At 37.3% G+C, this 23,397-nt stretch overlaps 1 protein-coding gene across 4 annotated transcripts in view; it reads left to right on the plus strand.

The window, feature by feature from the left end:
• Window positions 1-23,397, plus strand: part of PPP3CA (protein phosphatase 3 catalytic subunit alpha) — a 418,815-nt gene that overhangs the window by 186,057 nt on the left and 209,361 nt on the right. For 2 of the 4 annotated variants that reach the window (XM_056803149.1, XM_056803151.1), the window contains exons 1-2: window positions 11,775-11,880; window positions 12,014-12,214. In XM_056803149.1, coding sequence (XP_056659127.1) covers window positions 11,814-11,880; window positions 12,014-12,214 — 268 coding nt within the window. In that variant the 5' untranslated portion in view covers window positions 11,775-11,813. Of the gene's footprint in view, window positions 1-11,774; window positions 11,881-12,013; window positions 12,215-23,397 lie in introns of those variants that run through there. The other 2 variants (XM_056803150.1, XM_056803152.1) reach the window with 1 other exon arrangement.

Genomic DNA, 23,397 nt, shown 5'->3' on the forward strand with positions numbered 1-23,397 from the left:
GTGGGGAGCCTGGGCTTCCCTGCGTTCTGGAGACTTCTGATGGGATTGAGTTCAGCTTAGTTGGTCTCGGTTTACTCTGAGTTTTAAACTTCCTGGATGGCTGGAGCAAATATGGAGGATCTCCAAAGCTCTGGCCAGGCTGCCAGGTCTATGCTCCTTCTAGGCTGCCATCTTGACTCCGCCTCTAGGTTTCTGTTTTTTCAGAAGACCCTGCTCTCTAAGGGGGGAGGTCCGTGGCCTCCCTGGGCTCTGATGGCTCCTGATGGGATTATGTTCAGCTCGTTTGGGCCGAATGAGCCCTGAAGCAAAAAACCTCCTCCTCCACAATCTGTGTTGAATGCCCAGAGACTGGCCTAGGTTACTTTCAAGGTAAGCTCTTTGGAGCAACCCCTTTGCAGGCCCTAAGATTTCTCTCCTTTCAGTAGCTCTGAGGGCTCCTGATGGGATTGGGTTCAGCTGTTGCCCTAACACTGGGACCTCCATTGGAAGGACCCAGCCAGGGGTCTACAGGCTTCCCCCTTCTCTCTATGTTTCTCTTCTGTCTGTGTTGGGCATCCTGGAGACTGGCTCAGGTTGCTTTCAAGGTGAGAACTTCAAAATAGCCAGCTCTGGGGTCCTTTTGCCGACCCTGAATTTCCCACTGCTGCAGTGGGCTCAGCACTCTGGGTTGGAGGGATGGGTCCTGGGACCTTCCTTCTGCCTGCCCCTTAGATCCGAGTGATCTAGGGTTTTGGCTTTTGGGGGGCCGTACCTTTTGATCCAGGTCCAGGAGGAGGGTTCCCAGGGTCTGTCCTGTTGTTCAGCTTGAATTTTGTTGTCCTAGGAGCTCTCAGTTTGTGATTGGTAAGGAAGGGTTTCTGAGGTCTGAACTTTCGCAGCTTCTAAGCCTCCATCTTGACTGGAAGTCCCCTCTGGACAATGATGTTTTGCCACGTCTCTCTATAAATCATGTCTTGGGTCACAAGATCTATCCAAGCAAGGATTCTAGTGACACCAGGCCAGCTCCATCTCAGCTGACTTCATCAGCTCAATCCTCAATCTGAATGTTTCAGAATCTTTTTTGTTTCTTTTAAAAATTAAAAAACAACTCAATCTGTTCTAAAATTATATATGTGTTAAGTGCCCTATATAAATGTTAGCTACATTTTTTCTCCATAAAGGAAAAAAAAAGTCACATTCTACAAGTTATGGCATACAAGTAGATTGTATATATGACATTTTTCCTCTTGGAGAAAAAAAGTAGCTAACATTTATATAGTGAGCTTAACAAATATACATACATATATACATACACATATACTATTTATATATGAAATATGTATTTTATGTCTATATACTGAAGAAAGAAAGATCTATGAACTAACTTAAGATCATAGGAGTACATTATCTTGGTCACAGAATGAAACTTTCAACTCCAAGATTCTACTCAAGAACACAGGTCCAGTGAAAGTCCTCCAGTTAATATAGTCTACTTGAGAAGAGTTAAACCAGGCAGCCAAACACAGATCTGTCATCAGCTACAATCTGGTAGTAAACAAGTTTATCTTATCATTGTTTTTTCAGTCCCAGACTGTTTTACTTTTCATCAGCCCCCTCAGGCAAATACTCTTAGCCACAGTAAAGTTCAAAGGCAGGGTCTGTGTTTGAATATCTTTTACTTTCCCCTAGAGCAACTATCCTGACTTGGAGAAAGCTGGGATAGTCAATGCTTATAAAATCCTTGCTGATTGTTTCACTTGTACTACAAGTCTGTGGAAAAGCTAAGTGACTTAGTCAATAGAGGAGATTAAAAGGTAGAAAGGGGTCAGGTTGAGAAAAGCTTTAAAAGGCAAAGACACAAAAATAGTGTTGAGCTTAGAGTCAAGAAGACTGGAATGACCTCAGGCACTTTCTGGCTGTGTGACCCAAGGCAAGATACTTAACCCTGTTTGCCCTCAGTTTCTTCATCTGTAAAATGAGCTGGTGAAGGAAATGGCAAACCACTCCAGTATCTTTGCCAAGGAAACCCCAAATGGAGTCATGAAGAGTTGGGCACTAATGAAAATGACTGAACAGGCTATGGACAATAGACAACTTCCCACAAGGAAATATAAGTAGAATGAGTGCCAGATGAAGGTGATAGATAATTTAGCATCAATGTGACGTAAATGGTGTTGGACCTCAATTTATGATTTCAACATGTGCTCTAATAACAGTGTTGGCGCTTCTGAAGACACTAGTATGAATGAATACCAGGAGGCAAAAGCTGCTTCTACAATAGTTATTATAGGGGCCAGGGATATTATATACACATTTTGATTTGCATTGTATTAGTATACCATAATTTGTAGACTATGCTACATTTTTTTCCTTCTTGGAGAAAAAAAAAGTAGCTAATATTTTTATAGTGGCTTTACCAAAGCATCTAAATATGCCATCTCATTTGGTCCTATGACAGTCTTGTGAGGTTGGAGATTATTTCCATCACTTTATAAATGAGTAAACTGACACAGAGGCCGAGAAGTTTGCCTAATACTACATGGCTATTAAGTGTCTGAGGTTGGGTTTGACCTCAGTTCTTTCCGACTCTAAGCTCAATACTCTTATCCATAACACCATATTTTTTGTGTCTTTGCCTTTTAAAGCCTTTCTCACCCTGACCCCTTTCTCCCTTTTAAGCTTCTTACACCCAACTCCCTACCACATGCTCTTCAATCCAATGACACTGACCTCCTTGATGTTGCTCACACATGATACTGTCTCCAAATTTCATGCATTTTTGCTATCTGTGTTTTTGCTTGGGATGAAATTTCACTCTCTTCCTCTTAAATTCTATTGTTTGTATTATGTCTCAACTAAAATTCGACCTTCTCTGAGAAGTCTTTCTCAGGTCTTCTTAATCTTACTGCCTTTCCCCTGAGATTCTCTCTAATAGATACTGGAGATATCTTTTTTGCCATTTATGTGTTGTCTCCCCTTTTAGGCAGTGACCTCTTTGGAATTGTGTTAAATTGGTAGTTTGCATTTTAACTTCATTTTATAGTAGTTTGAAGTAAATTATTCAATTATTTGAAATTCTGGAATTTTGATCATTCTGTGAAATGCTTGAATAAAGAGAACAAGATAAACAACAACAAAAAAAATACTCCCCAAACTGGTTTTTCCCTATTTTTTGTACCCTCATTACTTAGCATATGGTAGGACTTAAAAAATTCTTAGTACCTTGACAATTATAGTGTTCCTTGAGCCTCTTTGATAGAACACAAGTCCCATCTCTTTATAGACAATGATTTCACATAGTAGGTGCTTAATAATGTTATCTTGATTGACTCTAAACCTACTTCAGATAGAGAAGGTATCTTATAAGTCAGACTCCTTCATTTTATATTGGGAGAAATCAGGAAAAGTGACTTGAATGATGTCATCTTTAGTAAGTGATGGAGCTGAGAATCAAACCCAAGTTTCTAGACTCATAGTCCAGTATTTTTAAAATTATTTTTTATGAACAAAAATCTATTTTCTCTACTTCATCCTCAAATTATTGAAAAGCAAAGCAAAACAAAACCCCTGTAACAAATGTACATAGTGAAGCAAAAAATTCTCTATCAGCCATGTATATATATATATATACATATATATGTATATTACCTATATGTATAGGTAATATACATGTGTATATTATACAAACGTATGTATATCTATATACTGTGATGATTGGATTTAGCTATTTCCTGATTGTAACAATGAAGATAGTTTAACAAAATCAGGAATGTCTTGGGAACTCTAAATTACTCCACCCTACTTAGACTGTACTTTGGGGGAAGATAAAGTTGTAATCTCTTGATTGAACAATGAAAGTACTTAACTTTTACCTTATAGTGAAGTTAGAACTTTAAGTTAAGTCTATTTAAGATCTTAATACAAAAAGGTGTTAAGTAACTATAAAGATTAAATTAATCACAAAAAGGTTAAGTAACTCACAAAAGGTGAACTTAACAAAGAAGTGTTAAGTAATTCTAAAGATATAATCCAATCAAAGAAGATAAGAACTAAAAAGAATGGGCATTTAGAGGAGGAGACACAAGAGTAAAAGGTCTATATATTGGCTCATTTCCTCTCTCTGGTACCTTTTGTGGCAAAGAGTTCGCTGATAGCAGCGTGCTGGGACTTTCAGCATCTTAGAGTGGCTACAAGCTATTGTCTGGTTCTGTGGTGAGTTTCTGGCTGAGTTTTCCTCCTTTACTTTCCAATTTTATCCTCTTATAAGCCTCTAATCTTCTTCAGAGACCCAGAGGCGGGGATTTTAAACTCCCCCTGGCACAGGCCAGGCAGGAGAAATCCTATATTCTCTTCCCTCCGTCTCCTTAAATTCCTTCCCTCTATATTAATTAAATTACCACAAATTTCTAGAAAGACTTGGGTATTTTATTTGGGATTTTCCCCACTGCCTAATTAATTCTAGATTTTAAGTCACAACCCTAAAATTAATTTTATAATACAGATACACATACTCATAATATTTTTTTCTTTTAAATTCTGCACCCTGAATCTATTACTTCTCTGTCAAGAGGATAGTAGATACCCTTGAGACATGGATAGTTATTGTTTAGATCAGAGTTCAAGTTGTTTTTCTTAATAATGTTACTGTAATTGTATGAATTTTTCTCCCTGTCCTTCTGCTTATTTCACTTTTCATTAGTTCATACAAGTCTTCTCAGGTTTCTCTTAACTGTCTCCATCACTTCCTTTGACACAATTAAATTCTGTTACATTCTTATAATTTATCTAGCCATTCTATGGTTGATGGGTACTCCCTTAGTTTCTAAGTCTTTACCAGTATAAAAAGAGCTGTTCTAAATATTTTTTATAAATATGAGCCTTGTGCTTCTTTCTTTGCTCTCTTTGGAATTTTTGACTTAGCAGTGACATCCTTATGCCCTTTTCATGACATATTTCTAAATTGTTTCCCAGTATTCACAGCTCCAGCTGTTAAGGTCCTTCTCAAGGCTTGGGCAATTTCCGACTCAGATCTCCCTCACAGCAACAATACATTAATATACCCATTTCCCCACAAAACTCAAACATTTATCATTTCTCTTTTTTGCCATCTTTGTCATTCTAATGAGGGAGAGGAGGAACCTCATAGTTGCTTTAATTTTCATTTCTCTTTGATCTTAATTGCAGAACCCTAAACTAGTGGGGGTTTTTTTGGGGGGAGGGGTTTAGCCCTCACCTTCTGTCTTAGAATTGATACTAAGTATTACTTTTAAGGCAGAAGTGCTATAAAGTGTAGGCAACTGGGATTCAGTGACTTGCCCAGAGTCATACAGCTAGGAAATGTTTGAGTTCACATTTGAACCCAGGACCTCCCATGTCCAGGCCTGGATCTCTGTCCATGGAGGTACCAAGCTGTACCTCTGAACCTACTGTTCTTACCATGACTCTGGGATGGCCAAATTTTTGACTTCCAGACTAACAAAGCATTCTTATGTCATGTGGAGAAACAACTCTAAAGGTGATGTCAATGAGTTTGATCCATTGTTCAATGGGAATATAGTAGGAGAACAATATTTTTTCATTTTAATTTGCTTTTTTTTTCATTTTATTTTGCTTTTTTTTTTCATTTTTATTATAGTTGCTGCTCTAATATACAATGAATATTTAGGCAGATATTAAGGCACCAGACCACAGCATTATTTGACCATGTAGCCATCTGGGATATTGCTTAACAGAATTCAGTGGAGATCTTGTGCCCCAAATTTGACCTACTGTGCCTTTTTTTCTTCAATTGAAATGTTTTTTTTTTCCTCTCCATTTTTGAGGGTACTTGTTTAAAGTCATTAAAGGTGCTGTTTAAATATTTTCCACTGATTTAATCAGCTCTTGAGAATTCAGAAATATTTAGAAATAAGAAATATTAGAAAATATTTGCTGAACAAGTGATATCCAAAGAAGAGATATGAGAAAGTTTCTCCCTGCCTTCCCTCTAAATTTCTTGCAGAGGTAGGAAGTCCATGGGTATGGAACATTGTATATATACTCAGTAATGTACTAGTCAGTTTTAGTGAATGCTTTTTCTTTTAAAATACATTCTTTGTCAAAAAGAGTAGCTTTATGGGAGTATGGTTGGTACATGGGAAAATTAAAGTAATGCAAAAATTAGATAACAAAATTTGGTTTTAAAAATAGAAAATGTTTTCTAAAAGATGCAGCACATTGCAAATTGGTGCTAGCCTGATTTAATCACTGACAGCAATGTCCTGAAGGAAGATTCAAAATCAAGGTTAACCTTGTGTACGTGACTGAACTTTTTCATAGCAGTTCCTATCTTTCTTGGTTCAAATGTTTACATTTTTTCTAGTTTTTTGGCATGAGTCTACATGTAGGACACGGTGCATGTAGAAGCACAAATAAACATGATCTTTGCACAGGTGGCCTCGCCTTTACTGTCAAACACATGACCGTTAGCCCCATTTCTTGCAATGCCCCAGGTGCCTCTTCTTTGTAGCTGGCAGGAACTTAGAGTTTTGTCTTTGGCTGTCCATCCTGTTCCCTGCTATTCTCTTCCATCTGCCTAACCGGAATTGGACCCCATCTGATCAGTACCCTCATCATCCAACTGGAGAGAGTCCCCTCCACTTGGCCTCTCTCCTACCTCTGTATTTAAAGCCAATTCCAGCAGCTCAGAGCAGGTGGTGTTCTCTCATCCAGTTACCTCAAGTAGTAGGAATTACTGGAAAGTGAAGGGTCTAGAGAGATGGGAGGAGCATCTGTTACTGCAGTGAACTTGGCCCTGAAAAGACTCAGGGGACCAAAGGAAATTCTAATTTGTGTTGGGGATGTTTTCCCTGGGGTGTTCTCTCTTGTTGCCTTGCCTCCCTTACCTTATTGCTCTGGCACTTGTTGGTTTAATTCCTCCATCAGATTTGAACTTGAACCCAGAAAGTAGATTGAGATGGAAACCTGCAGCTTTTATCCATTAGAAAGGAAATGAGCTTTTTCTTCATTCTTCACAATCTATACTTGTCTGACACATTTGTAAAATTATGCCAGTGTTTATAGCTGTCAATTTCTCAAAACATCTGGCTCTAATCAAGAGTTCTTAACCTGGTATCCATAAGTGAAGCACACAAACACACACACACACACACACACACACATCAACATATATATAACCATACAAAACCATTTCAGTCTAATGGGTTTCCGTTTTAGTCCTATATATTTCATATAATACTTTAAAACATATTATTCTGGAAAGGGATCCATAGGTTTTACCATACTTCTGGGGGGTGGGGTAAAAGTCCTTTATCTAAATGGTTCCCTTTTCCTGCAGGTTTCATGTAATATATTCCATTTTTCTTTTTCCATATAATTCCCACCTCTCTTTAGCCCAGAAAACAAACAGAAATACAGAACTTCTATATCATATAAAGGACAGTTTGGTGGTACACTGAATAGTGCTGGGCATGGAGTCAGGAAGACTCAGATGCCTAGTGACTATGTGGCACTGGACAAGTCATTTCCCCTTGTTTGCATTCATTTCCTCATCTGTAAAATGAGTTGGATAAGGAAATGCACAATGACTCCAGCGCCTTTGCCAAATAAACTCCAAATGGGGTCCTGAAGAGTCTGATATGAGGGCATTTGAACAACGCAAACAAAAGTATTATATAAACATAGTGAAAGAAACAGGACAATTTGGCTTGTGAGCCCACACTCAAAATGTGTTTCTTATGCTGCATATTAGTCCACCATCTCTCTGTCATGAGGTAGGCAACATTTTCCATTAGTCCTCTGCAATCATGGTTGACCACTTATATTGGTAGGAATTCTTAAAGCTTTTAGAATTGTTCATTTTTACAATATCAAAGTTATAGTATACATTATTCTCTGCTTCCGCTCTCTTCTTTGCAACATTTCGTGCCATTTTCCAAAGTCTCTCTGGGCCCATTACTTATCTTATTTCTTAAAGTATTCCAAAATTTTCCTAGCCATTACTTAAATTACTGAGCACTCCCTTAGTTTCTACTTCTTTGCTACTATTAAAAGAGCAACAATAATATATTTGTGTATATGCAGGACCATTTCGTCTTTATTCTTTTTTGGAGTAAAGCCCTAATGAAGGCATCATCACACCAAAGGATAATCACTTTTTCATAACTTTGGGAGAATAATTCGAAATTTCCCTTGAGAATGCTTAAACCCAGGCACAGCTCTCCCAACAGTGCATCAATGTGCTTCATCCCCCCCCCCAAAAAAAAACAAAAACAAAAACAACTCCTCCAACATTTGTCATTTCCCTCTTTTTGCCAGCATTTCCAGTCTGATGGGTTAGACCTAGAGAGTTGATTCTCTGGATATTACATAGGTAAGAAGTGGCAGAGTCAGGATTGAGACCAGAAGTCTTCTTGTTGTGGGAGGCTTAAGGTGAACCCCTGGGGTTCAGGAAGGGTATCTTTTGCAAGGATGCAAGACTCTGAAACTTAGCTTAAAAATAAAAAGTGAAATTTATTCATTTAGAAGGTAATGTTGACTCTGGCCAAGGGGACAGCATAAGTGGAAGACTGCTTCCTAGGTGGAACAGCATAGATGGAAAGCTACTCCTCTATGACATCAATTCTGGGGTCTTTATACTCTTTAAACAGTGAAGACATGACTCTAGAGTGATATGCACCCAGGCATGGACATGGTGGCGTTTGCCTGAAGACATAGGGGATGACCCTCACAGCTTAAGGTACAGATGGATGTCCCAGATACCCAAAGAGGTGTGTCTCTTTGTCCATATCAAATCTAAAGGACTATCCAAGGAGGATAATCCACTCAGGGTCTTATAGGACTCATGAGAGGTTTTAGGTTAGGAGACACTGGAATGGAAGGGAGCAAAGGAACTTCCCCCAAAACGCTTCTATGGTTTTGGGGGTACAATGCACATGCCATTCTAACTTCAAATCCAGTGCTCTTTCCACTTTTGTGCAATTTTAATATTTGAAAATGCTTCCAACTGCATTTTTGAACCTTTCTACTATATTTTCATGTTTTCCTAATATTTTAAATCTAGTAGTTCTGGGGGTTTTCAACATTTTTAAGTCATAAATCTACAAAGGAAATGAATAATACTGAAATAAAGTTATCAGGGTTTGTTTTTGTCTTTTTTTAAAAAGTAAGTTCTTAGGACTCCAGCTTAAGAATCCCCAATCTGAGACAATAAATGTTATGAAAACCTGGCCAATCTACATTATTCAGCATTGTCTTTTTTCAATCGCTTTCTTTGATCCTAAATGTATTTTCTCATAGAAACAAGGCGGTTAAATTCCCAGTTCTATCCACAATGTTCACATCTAAAGTATTGTACTTCAAAACTTAACCAACCCATCTTCCTAGTGCTGTCAAACTCAAAGAGAAATGCATCCCTACCCCACATATTGACTTAGGAAATCACAAAATGAATGTTATCTAAGTTGTATTTTAATTTTATTTATTTTGTTAAACATTTCCCAATTACAATTTAACCTGGTTCTTCCACTCTCCTTTGTGAGTTGCTAGTTATAAAGTAACAAATTCATATACAAAATAAGCAAAGCCCTGAAGATAGCAGTAATAGGTACAAGAAGGCAACCAATATGACTCCTTAGATAGCATAGACTCATAGGAACATAGATAGATTTAGAGCTAGAAAGGACCTTAGAGGTGATTGTGCCCAGCTTTTCTTCTTAAGGACTTTCTAGTGTCTATATCTCTATCAAAACAAAAAAAAATGAGTCTTATTTCAGTTGTTTGGTGATTTCAGTCATGTCTGACTTTTTGTGACCTCATTTGGGGTTTTTTTGGCCAAGATACTGGAATTGTTGTTTGCCATTTCCTTCTCTAGCTCATATTACAGATGAAGAAATGGAGGCAAACAAGGTTAAGTGACTTGCCCAGAGTCACTCAGCCAGAAACTATCTGAAGTCAGATAGGAGTTCAGGTCTTCCTGATGCCAAACCTGGTGTTCTATCCACTTCACCAGCTAGTGGCCTCTTTACTTTGAAATATCAGTATTTGGGTAACAGTAGACTTTGATCTATGGACCACGTCCCACACAATGTTAAAAGGAGATCACCTCCACTACAGGGTCCCATTTGGGCTGCTGCTTCTTTGTCTTTGCTAGAGTTTCATATTATTACATTTCTTTCCCCCATCTGGACCTTAAGGCCAGATTCTCCAGTTCTCTAAGGATATTCTAAGTACTGGGGCTATTGGGGATTGTGGTGGTGATGATGATAGTAGTGATAATAATAATAATAATAATGACTAGCATTTATATAGTGCTTTAAAGTTTATAAAGTAGCGTATCTCATTTTATAACTAGCAAATTAGACAAGACTCCTTGCACTAATGTGCTAATGAACTGTAGAAACACCTTAGGGCCATCCATCTGTACATTATGGCATGGGCCATTTGGAGATAATAAATATATTTTTGTTGTTGTTGTTATTTTTCTAATGCATTATTTAAAATAGAAATTAAATAAAACACTTCAGATAAGCATATAATCTGTTATGGGGTTATGAGTCTAATGCTACCCTTCAAAAAGTTATCTTCTCAGGGGGTAACCAGGTGGATTGAGAGTCAGATCTATAGATGGGAGGTCCTGGGTTCAAATCTGGCCTCATACACTTCCCAGCTGTGTGACCCTGGGTAAGTCACTTAACTTGCATTACCTAGCCCTTACCACTCTTTTGCCTTAGAATCAGTATTCTAAGACAGAGGGTAAGAGTTTAAAAAAAAGTTATCTTCTCAAAACATCACAATAAGTGGCTCTTCTCCCTTGTGAGGTTATGGATCCCTGTACTGTAGTCATGCAATACAATACTTGAAATCTTTTGTGGTTCAATAGTCCTTTGTGGGAGAGCTTCAGGGACTTAAGGTTTTTTTTTAAGAAGATACATTTTGAATTTAAGGAAAGAAGTCTAAAAAAATAACTTCTTCCTTCAGGGCAGAGCTTCTCCTGATGAGCTGGAGTTTCATAAGTTGGATTCTTGGAGAGTAGACTTGGGGCAATAGAGTCTTATTAAGTCCAATGGCCCAGTGTCAGAGGCAGCCCATAGATATGGGTTCCTTCTTGGCTTTGACTTTATTTCTTGGGTTAAATGGAATGAATAGTGCATGTGGAAATATCTAGGGTAAGGCTAATGAGAATAGGAGGTGTGTATATGTATATATATATATTCATAAAAGCACACATATGATCGCCATAGAGGTGAATATACACATATGTATATATACTTATAGAAAGATCTACAAATGAGAGGAAAGGAGAAAAAACTGTGTGTGGGGGGAGTTTCTGCCATCTTGGGCAAATCACTCTTTATGCCTCGGTTTATTCATATGCAAATTTATTGGGGGGTGACTTTTGGATGAGCCTGAGGGGGTTGAAATTTGCTCTGGAAATCTATTCCCTTTGGGCAAGGTCTCTCTCCATGTTTCCCTGGCAGCCCCCTTTCTGTTTTCTCTCTTAGTTGACCACTGACTTTGGTCTCAAGGTTTAGTTTTTTGCTAAGGTCTACCCCATCCTGGTGCACTAACTCTTATTCATAGGTGTTAATGGGAAAGTATCTGTAGCCTGTGTGTTTGCATTTTGACTGAGCCATAAATAATCAGAGACAATGACTTAACTGAAAGGCATGATGGATGGCAGGTACTTGGCTGGTATGCCCCTCCACCTTTGCCTAGGGCTGATCCTGGGTGGAGGTGGTGAGAATGGCTTCCTCCTGTGGAAATTAGGAGGAGCCAAAGGGAACAGCCTGCTATTGTGATTCCTCTTTTAGCCCAGTAGTGAAGGGGGATGAGGCATGGACTGCTTGAAGAAGAAATATAGATCTTCCTGTAATGAACTAACTAGTGCCAGTAGAAGGGCAGGTGAGCAGCTTTGATAGGTGACCCTTCATCCTGGTCTAGAATGCTGAGGCATTTATTTACTCTTAATGCTCTTGCTTGTAGATTGGACATCAAGCTTTTGATGCTAAAAAAATACTTGACCTTTCTCTTTCAGCTGTCCCTTTTCCTCCAAGTCACCGGCTCACAGCAAAGGAAGTGTTTGATAATGATGGGAAACCTCGGGTGGATATCTTAAAGGCACATCTCATGAAGGAGGGAAGGCTGGAAGAAAGTGTCGCCTTGAGAATCATAACTGAGGGTGCTTCAATTCTTCGACAGGAAAAAAATTTACTGGACATCGATGCTCCAGTCACAGGTAAATTCCACCTGATTACCATTCATTTATGGTTTAGACATGAAATTCCAAAGATAGCTCTCCTAAGGCTGATTATTATGATATTATAAAATGCTGTTTATCTTATTGTGGCTTAGTTGTTATTTTAACATTAATATTGGCCTCAGAAAACAAATCTTTTAGAGCAAACTAACAATGTAAAATATGCAGAAATATTATTAATAATTTTTGTCATTTTATGTCTATAAAATCATGCCATTGTTTTAGTGAGATTCAAACTTGGAGTTGTTGCAGTATTCCAAGGAAGAAATTCTTCTAGAGTGTTTTGGAGATCATTAGAAAGGTTGCTTGCTAGGGAAGAGAGAGTCAATGGCCCCAGAAAATAAAGGATGAGTACAAGAGGCACAGGGATCACTGTGAAGTCATAAATCATCTATGGGTGTTAATTTTCTGCAGCATATGACTATTCTGATGCTCCTTTTTTGAGAAAACTTGTGACTGTCTACATGCATATTTTTGCCTTTTGGTTAATGTGTATGTGTGTTGGTTAGCAAAGTTTGATATAGCTTCTTTAAGATGCAACCTCGTAGAGGTGATAGAAAGCTAGTTTTGAGGCCATGAAGATTTCAGTTCAAGTTCTGCATCTGACCCATGTTGATGGTACGGTCCTGGGAATGGCACTTACCATGTTGTTCTAAGGACTCTCCAAAAGTCAAAGTTGTACAGGAGCTATCCACCTACATTTCCAGAAGTAGTTTTATCACTTGAGTTTACTCTGTGCCAAGAACATCAACATGTCCAGTGCCAGTTTTTAGAAACCTCCCCCCTCAAATAGAAACCTGTCATTAACACCTTTTATTAGTATATGGGACTGAGTAGTGGCCAACAAGTGCTTTTGTTCCAACATGTTTAGTGATATTAAACTTGCTAATTGGCATGTTTAGAATAGAAGAAAATATTTGTTAATTTTATGAATAACCCAAATGTTAAGAAGTAAAATTGTGATAACTCTAAGGAGAAGAAAGCATTACGAGGGGATTTTATCTGTAAGAATAGTTTCTTCCTTACTACTGAAACCAGATTTCTATTTGGTTTTTGTGATATTGCTCAATTCTGCTTGCTTATCTACTTCTCTGACCATTCCTTCTCAGTCTCATTCATTACTGCTTCCGCTTTTTGCCCCCCACGTGTGAGATTTCCCCGTGGTTCTTTCTACTTCCTGTGAAATAACATGTATTTCAAAAGCACTCAGCATTGTGCCTAGAAACATAAAAAGCATTTATTAAATGCTTATTCCCCTCTATCTCTTCCCACTTCTTTTTCTTAGAAGTCTCCCATGACTTCAATTATTACTTTTTTTGAGGCTGACCCCTGAATCTGCATTTCTAGTTTCAACATTTCAAGTTTCTACACTTTTCACCACTTACTGTCCTCCTAACTGAATGTCCTGACTACCACCAACTCATTTTGTCCAAAATGAACTCATCATCCTCCAAATCTAACTTCTTTGTTTCTGTAGATGATATCACCCTTCTCCTATTCAGCTAAGTGGAAGCTTTGGCCATCCCTAATGAATATAAACGACCAGGTCTTTTTTGTTTTATTTTATTTTTGATTTTATTTTGTTTTACTGTTGCAGTATCACTCCTAGTTTTGCTTTATAATCTCACAGTCACCACCCTTCCTTGGCCAAGCCTTCTTTATCACTTGCCTAGGCTATTGTAAAAGCTTCTGAACCGGTTTCTCAGCTTTAAAATATTTTCTCTTTCGAATCCATCCTTTATATTACTGCCAAAGAAATCTTTAAAATGATATAAACTTATAGATTTAAGAATGCATACACAGTATTAGTAATAATTATTGGTGATTATAATGAGCATACATATATGAGTATATATACATATGCAATTATGTATATATGTGGCATATGTGTATATAGATATATAGTATGCATTTATTTATTTATTAATTTCCCAGACTTGGCTGTTCCCTTTTAACTATTTGAGATTTATGTCCAATTCTAATTTTGTATATGTGTGTCTATATCTATGTATATGTAAAATACTTTATCAACCTTAAGGTATAATATAAATGTCATTTGTTGATTCTTATTGCCTGCCAGTTAAATATAAATTCCTTTGTTTCCCTCTTCTGCTCTGTAATAAGTTTTCCCAACATTATTTTATAATATTTGCCTTCATACTTTCCAGACTCTAATCAATTTTCGCTATTCCCTGACCTAGTCCTTTGCTCTCCCCCTTCATCTCTGCCTATTGCAAGCATTCTCATCCTTCAAAGCTCAGGTCCTCTGTCACCTCTTCTATGAATTCAGAAGCCTTAGAACCAGAAAGGATCTTAGAAATCACTTAGTCCTATTTCTTCACTTTAGAGATTAGGAGCCTGATGGGGAGAGAAGTTAAAGGATCACTCGCTCCACATTACCCAGTAAATAATAGATCTGAAATTTGCACTCAGACTATCCATTTCCAAATCTGGTACTCATCACTTGCTCTCGCTGCCTTTTCCAGGTGCCCTCCTTCTCTGCCCTCTCCCTCTGCTTCCCCTTTAGAGGTCATTTCTCCTTCTTGGATCTCTCACGCTGCTTTGTTTAACCTCTCCTCTGTACTTACTCATCTTCTAGTCAACAAGTTGGCAGGCATTTATTCCACACCTGCTCTATGCCAGGTGCCACTCTAAGCACTGGGGATTCTAAGAAAGGCAAAAGATGTATATTAGAGTTATTATTCCTTTTGCCCTATTTTCCCCTATTGGGGGTTGTTCATAGTGGATCCTTTTTGTTAGCCTGAATTAAATTATCTTCTCTTTAGACCTAAAAGTTCTTCTACTGGACAATGTGAAGCTTTTCTAGGAGGATAGCTTTCTTGAAGCTTCTGAGGCTACCTGGGTGGCCCTGGACAAGTTTCTTAATTTCTCTAGTCCTTAATTTATTCATCTAGAAAATTAAGAGACTGGTCTGGATGGCTAGTCTTTAGTGTACAATGGCAAAATGAAACTGCTGATCTCCTTTTCTCAGGAAGAAAAAAGATAATGTGAGTTTCATGCTCAAAAAGAAATCACTTTAATCCTTTCTGTAAAATAGGAAGTGAAATAAACATTGATTTAGGAATTAACGATCATCTAACCACTATGGGTCTGTTTCTTCATCCATAAAGAGAATACACCTATTTACATAATTTCCAAGGTTTCTTCCTGCCCTCAATTCATGACTTTGCGATTCTGCTAGGCAACTAGGTGGCTTAGTAGATAGAGTGCTGGCCATTATGCCAGGAAGATCTGAGTTCAAATCTAGCCTCAGAAATTTACTACCCATGTAACCCTAAGCTGAGGAAATCATTTAATCTCCCTCCACCTTGGAACTCTATCTGTAAAATGTAGATTATAAGAGTACCTACTTCCCAGAGTTTTTATTAGGATTAAATGGCATCTTATGTTTTAAGCATTTTAAAAATTCTAAAGTGCTATATGGATACTGGCTGTTATTGTTATTATTATTATTATTAAAATGCTATTATCTGTAAAGGATATAGAGTCAAAGCTTTACCTCATTCCCAAGGTCTGTGTTTAATTTCTTTATATAAAGGAAGAAACACAAATAATCATTTTCATCTCTATCCCATAAGGATATTGGAAGAATATTATATAATAATTTATGAAAAGAATTCTTATGAAAGAATTAAAAAACACAAAGAGAGTTGCGATAAAATAGTAAACTTATCTTGGGTGGAGAATTGCCTCCATTTACTCATTTATTAAATTTATCTCATGACAACTACAAATAGTTAGCAAACTCCAGAGTACTGTCTGAATCAGATTAAATATAAGAAATGTTTAACAAAAATCAATAAAAATACACTATAGATCATCTTTTTTTCTAAATAGTAACAGCAGAAAAATCACTCTCAGATAGTGAAAGCATCTTGGAAATGCTTGTAAATCCATGTTTTTCCCTTGTTAACCTCACTTTTTAAGGGAGTCTGTTATATATTAATTAAATAGACTTATATTTAGTTTAATAATCTAATGTGATAACAGAAGTCAATATAAATTTGTTTGGTAAGAGTTTCTCCATCTTACTTGGTACCTCTTCCTTATAACTATTCAGGATTTATGTCCAATTTCAATTTCGTATATATTGATATTTTTATTCTTGATTATTAGGTCAGGGAGGGAATGGACCTGTTATTCCATTGAGATAAAGAACTTCCAAATGAGGAAACTAAATTGCAAATGTGGGACTCCACTTCTAATCTGTCAGTGACCTTCTCAGGGTCACACAACTAGGCTATGACAGAGGGAAGACCACCCCAAATCTTCCTGCCTCTGAGGTTATCTTTCTTTCTATTTAATACAAGGCCACAAGGTATCAATATCAATATTAAATACATGAAAGGTCACCTATAACTGTTTAGAATAATTCACCAAGATTACCAACCAGATTATTCCTAATTTACTCCTTATCAAACATATGTAGGATTATGAATGTTAAAACCGGAAAGATCTTAAAAACCATTTCATTCAATCTCCCTTCTATTCTCCTATAGGAGCAAAAACAGCCTAGAGTGATTAAATGATTTTTTCCAGGTCAAATAAATAATGAATTCCTTTTTCCTTTCTTTTTTAAAATTCTGACTTAAAAGAAATATACTGTGACATATACTGTGACTTTGAAAACATCAGATTCAAATCTGGTGTAGAAAACACTTTGGGCAAGTCACTTAACCCCACTGCCTAGCCCTTACCACTCTTCTGCCTTAGAACTGATACACATTATTGATTCTAAGATGGAAGGTGAGGGTTTAAAAAAGGAGAAATAAATTGGCTAATGTTTGAGTAACTAAGGAATCAATGTAATGTAGAACATGTGCACTAGAAATATAATCTAGGAAACAAAAGCCTTTTTATCAGATCCACTGTTATTATTCTCAAAAAATCAGGACTGTAAGTAGCCTCATGTATCTTTTATTAAAATACTCTTTTTTATTCTTTTCTAAGAATATGAAGACTAGTATTATAATGATTGAATACAAAAAAGGGAAAAGTGTGTTCATTGCCTCAGGGTCAAAAGGAAATACACTTCTTGCTTTGAATCCATGCACAAATTAGAGATCTACCTACTCTGCCTTATGAATGTCCCTCTTAAGTGGGTAAAAGAAGGATGATTGCAAAGTTGTTTACAATTGTTAGGACTTTGTTCAGCTTACAAGTGTTAAAGTCTGTTTAATTTGGAATTTTCACTCTTGGTACCCAGGACTTGGCAATGTAGAACTTATTAAAACAAACAAACAAGCAAGCTAGGAGTGCTCCTGGAGCATATAAATAGGAGTTTAGCATATGGAAGCCATGAGATAACCCTCCCATTATAGACTCTGCATGGGTCAGACCTGTATCCAATTCAGAGCTCTATACTTAAGAAGCATCAAGAACTTGGCTGATATTCCCAAGATGATGATGAAATGGCTGGAAAATAGAACATGGGAGGAAAGGTTATAGAAATGAGGATTATTTTACTTGAGTAAGAGATGACTTCAGGAAGGTAGGTCAACATGGCTTGGCATTTAAAAGTCTTGGAGTCAGAGGCTCATCTGTGGGCTTCAGGTTCCCCCCCAAGGGGTGAATAAAATGGCCAGTGGATTAGGCAGGTCCCCTTAGACGAGGGAACGTGTTTTTAGAGGGGTTCTAAGGGTCACACTGAGGAAGCATGCATGACATTTGAAAACAAATCAAATGACAAAGATGATGTCACTGAGCCATTTATTTTGTACATAAAGATCCCTGTGGACCACATATTGACTTAGAAAATTATATATATATATATATATATATATATATATGTGTGTGTGTGTGTGTGTGTGTGTGTGTATACATATACATACATCTGTTACCTATGTTTGAATTTATTTTTTCTTGATTTGTGAAATACTTGCCAATTGCATTTTGATCTGGTTTGGGATGTACGTGGAATGTTGTGGTCCATAGGTTGTCCCTGGGCTGTGTGTTTGATCCTTTTGGCAAAGTATATATAGAGAGCTACTCCTCAAAGCCAGAAAGATACCATTTTAGTCCCTCCTCTAATACATGTTAGGTAGATTTCCCTAATTCTAGGTGATCTAGCCAACTTTCAAAGGAAAGGTGTCAATCTGCAATGGGAGAGGAGCTTTCATCACCCTATACTATTATTTATATATACTTGCTATTTCCCAAAATTATTGAAATCACCAATCTAAACCCCATTCCTCAGTCCCTCTCTCTATATATACTACAACTTTGTATGCATATATTACACTTCTTTTCTCCTGTATTTCCACTCTAAAATTTCTGGAAAACCATTCTGAAAGCATTTTGATCTTATTATAAGAGTTCTCTTATCAATGGCATTGATTGATCTTATTTCTAAATCTTATCATTTATATCTCTATATATCTTTCTGTCTATTTGTTTGCTTTTTATATTTTTCTGTCTTTGTTGTGGGCATATGTGTATGTATGTGTATAGATGCAAAGAGAATAATGATGATAAGAATACTATGAGTATTTATGGAAACATATTTATATACCCAGATATAATAATGATGATAATATATGCACATATAGAAATATATGCATATATACAAAAAGAAAGTAGAATAATGATGGTGCCAAATAGCTAGGATTTAGTCAGCACCTTAAGGTTTACAGAATGTTTTACAAGTATTATAACTTTCATTCTTCACAAAAACTCTATGGGATACATGCTATTATTATTTCCATTTTATGAATGAGGAAACAAACCAATCAAGATTATGCAACTTGATGATGGTTACCAAGCTTGAAGGTGTCTAAAGTGCCACTTTACTTACTTTATCACTTCAATCACATTTCTTAGACGCAGAATTTATTGTGGTTTATATTCTTAAATATAAAATGAAAAGAGAAAAACTAATGGAAGATACATACGATCAAAAGGAGGCTTTTATAACAAGTTTATTTCACCAGCTAAGAGAATGGAACTATGATCTGGACCTTAACAATATCACAATCTTAGAATGTGTTTCCAGAGGAGATAGCTATCTATATTACTGAAAAGTGGGGAATATGGTGAGGGAGAATGAAGAGCTCTATACTAGATCAAGGGAACACAGACAGTGAAAATAAATGCTGGAGGAAACAATCACAACAGTGTTGGGGGATGATTTTCAAGGTGTCTGAAGGGGAAAGGAAGATATTGAAGGTGTGGAAAAAATCTTGGTCCTTATTACAGTCAAACAAATTGATCAAGAGGATGGCAATTGTGGATCTGTGTCCCTCTTTTGCCATCTATATATAATATGTATAAGAATAATTGAGACTTGTGTTGTGACACAAGACATTCAAAGGAAAATATCCTATGTCTTCTACAACATGATACTCATAGAAACACATTTTGTATGATAGCATATGTCTAACCTATGTCAAATTGCTTATTTTCTCAGGAAGGGAGTAGGGAAGGGAGAGAAAGAATTTGGAACTCATAATGTTAGAAAAAGAATGTTAAAAATGTTTTTATGTGCCATTTGGGAAAAAACAACAAAATATTACTAAGTAAAAAAAGAGGAATAATATTCCATTAAGGATATAAATCACAATTAATTTTGCTACTGATAGCATGTGATCTTCCACAACAGATCTCATCTTTACCATGTTACAACTGACTGAATGATGTTTCCATTAGAGATATTTGCCAACGATAATAAAACATTTGTTTCAGTAGAGCAAAATGTCTCTGAAAAGATTCTCCTCCATTAAGGTGTCTACCATGCACATGACACAACTATAGGAATTTCCTTGTAAATAGTAAATTTCCTTTTAATAATAAAGCCAACTTTATTTAAGAACCCTCTAATCATGAGTCTCAGGTAAGGTGTAAAGGAGGAAGATGTTTGTTTGGTAAATGTTTTGGCCATTCATATGAAGGAGATCCAGAGCAGATTCCAATAGAAAGAGGTTCTCCCTGGAATGGTCAGTTCTTTTATGTCCTTGTGGTTGATATTTTGAGGATTACATGAAGACTGAGCATTTTGGAGTTCCTTGGATAAACTCCATAATCACCTCTTCCCCATACATGAATTTGGCTTAACAACTCAAATGGGGGTGAGAGGGGAGAGAAAAAGAAGATTAGAGAGAAATGCTGATTGCATAGACTAGTGATCTCCAAGATGGGGTCCAGGATTCCCTGTAGGGTCAATGACTTGACCTCATGGGGGTTATGTGGTCAGCTAATCAGAGTTTTACAAAGCAATAGTAGCTAATATTTAGATTGTGCTTACTATGTGTGAAGCACTTTGTTAAGTACTTTGCAATTATTATCTCATTTGATCGTTATAATAACTTTGGGAGGAAAGTGCTACTATTACCCCATCTTACAGATGAGGAAATTGAGGCAAACAGAGCTTAAATGATTTGTCCAGAATCACATAACTAATTAAAATGTGAGGCAAAATTTGCACCCAGGTCTTCATAATTCCAGACCAGGCGCTCTATCCACTATGCCATATAGTTGTATTTCATCCCACACTCCCCACTCTAATCCATCATAGGGATTGTCCACACCACCACATTATCTATTTGTATACCCCAACATATCTTCTCTCATTTTCCCTCCTTCTGCTGTGTAAGCTATGGAATTTTCTATTTCTCAGCCAAGCTTTGGCTTCTCAAAGCAGATGTAATCTTATTGCTGTGTGCCCACAGCTGTAACTATAGAGCTTTCATTGGGAAAAATCCTGCACACTCATCCAGAATATGCAGCCCTGACTCCTAGATCACCTCATGGCTTTGGCAGGCAGCCCCCGGGGGACTGTTCATTCCTGGATAGTGCCCAGTGAGCAAAAGCCCCACCTTCGTGCTATTCATTATTTATGACTTGGGGTAGATTGCAAATCTCATTACATTATCTTTTCCACAACCCTTCCACAGAACTTCCTTATTAGGGAAGGGTAACCCAAGCCTTCCAGTAATCTAGGTTTACAACCGCCGTGGCATCTTCTGTGCCTCACTAGCCTTCATCTTGTACATCCAATCAATTGCCAAACTGTGCTGCTTCCACTCCTCCCCCACTTGCCTCCTTTCTGTTCCCTGCTCAATATTCACAACCTTAGTGCTTCAGGCTGTCGGAATGTGACATAGGTGTATGCAGTGGCTGCCTGGGCAACCAGGACACCATTGCCTCAAGAAAATTATTATTATTGGTATTCAGTGGTGTCTGACTCTTCATGACCCTGTGAGCCTGTCAAAGTCCAAAAAATCTTTCTTGGCAAAGGTACTGGAATGACTGGCCATTTCCTTGTCCAGGTGGATTACAATGTGCATTATTGGAAAGAATAAAATGGAAAGAATCCATCTGAGTATTTGAGCATTGCTAAAATGTCTTTATTTAAGAAATGAATTCTGAAACATTCTATTATATGGATTGAAAAGTTGAAGCCACTTTAAGTGAGGCTATCTCCCTTTTTTATGAGAGACAGAGACATAAAGCAGACAAAAAGAGAAAGAGAGCTCCATTGATTCGGAAGGGATTTAAAGGTAGTTTTAATGTTGAGGAATTTCTGCTTCCTGCATTTCATTTTGAGATTAAATTCGCTGAACAATAGCTCATTGCTAATGTCTTCCCAGAAGAGTTATATAAAAAGACCATGCATGCTCCCCCAATTGGCTTGAGAAGTTAAGGAAAAATGGAAATGGCAATGTTTTTGGTTAAGATAAGTCAGTGTTTGCTGGTTTACTCCATGAGGACAAGTATGTTTTGCTCTTAGAATTATTTTTTTATTTGAAAAATTTTATTTAATTAATTGATTTAGAATACTTTTCCCATGGTTACATGAATCATGTTCTTTCCCTCCTCGCCTCCCACCCCGCCCTCCCATAGCCAATGAGCAATTCCACTGGGTTTTACATGTGTCATTGATCAAGACTATTTCCAAATTATTAATGTTTCCATTAGGGTGATTGTTTAGAGTCTGCATCCTCAATCATATCTCCATCAAACCATGTGATCAAACAGTTGTTTTTCTTCTGTGTTTCTACTGCCACAGTTCCTTCTCTGAATGTGGATAGTGTTCTTTCTTATAGTTCCCTCAGGATTATTCTGGATCACTGCATTGTCACTAATGGAGAAGTCCATTACCTTTGATTGTACCACAGTGGATCAGTCTCTGTGCACAATGTTCTCCTGGTTCTGCTCCTTGTGCTCTGCATCACTTCCTGGAGGTTGTTCCAGTTCACATGGAATTCCTCCACTTTATTATTCTGTTGAGCACAATAGTATTCCATCACCAACATATACCACAATTTGTTCAGCCATTCCCCAATTGAAGGGCATCCCCTCATTTTCCAAGTTTTTGCCACCACAAAGAGCGCAGCTATGAATATTCTTGTACAAGTCTTTTTCCTTATTATCTCTTTGGGGTACAGACCCAGCAGTGCTATGGTTGGATCAAAGGGCAGACAGTCTTTTATCACCCTTTGGGCATAGTTCCAAATTGCCCTCCAGAATGGTTGGATCAATTCACAACTCCACCAGCAATGAATTAATGTCCCTACTTTGCCACATCCCCTCCAGCATTCATTACTTTCCTTTGTTGTCATGTTAGCCAATCTGCTAGGTGTGAGGTGATACCTCAGAGTTGTTTTGATTTGTATTTCCTCTGAGAAATCTTTGAAGGTAATCATGAATTCTATTTTAAGGAAAATAGAGGACAGAAATAGAGGTAACTAGGTGGCTCAGTGGATAGAGCACTGGACTTGGAGTCAGGAAGACATTCAAATCTAACCTCAGAAACTCACTAGCTGTGTGACACTGAGCAAGTCACTTAACCTCTGTTTGGCTCAATCCACTGGGTCCTTGGCTTTTGGCATCCGTTATCCAGAATTCTCTAGGATGTAGTAATTATATGTTTATACTTCTGTGAACTTTTTCAAGGATTTTTGTCTTTCAAAGATCTCTTCAATAAACAGATGCCATTCTGCCCTTCATATACTAAAAAAAAAATGATAAACCCCAAGTCGAATGATCATGAGCAAGAAGTCACTTAACTTCCATATGCCTCAGGAATCCCTATAAATTATATAGAAGTTGCTTCTTGAGTTGCTGTCAAGAGTTTCCATATCTGTGAAATCAAAGGTGTTTGAGTCATTGATGTATGATTTACTCAGTTGGAGAACCACATCTGG

The sequence above is a fragment of the Monodelphis domestica genome, chromosome 6, assembly GCF_027887165.1.
Source record: "Monodelphis domestica isolate mMonDom1 chromosome 6, mMonDom1.pri, whole genome shotgun sequence".
Lineage (NCBI taxonomy): Eukaryota > Metazoa > Chordata > Mammalia > Didelphimorphia > Didelphidae > Monodelphis > Monodelphis domestica.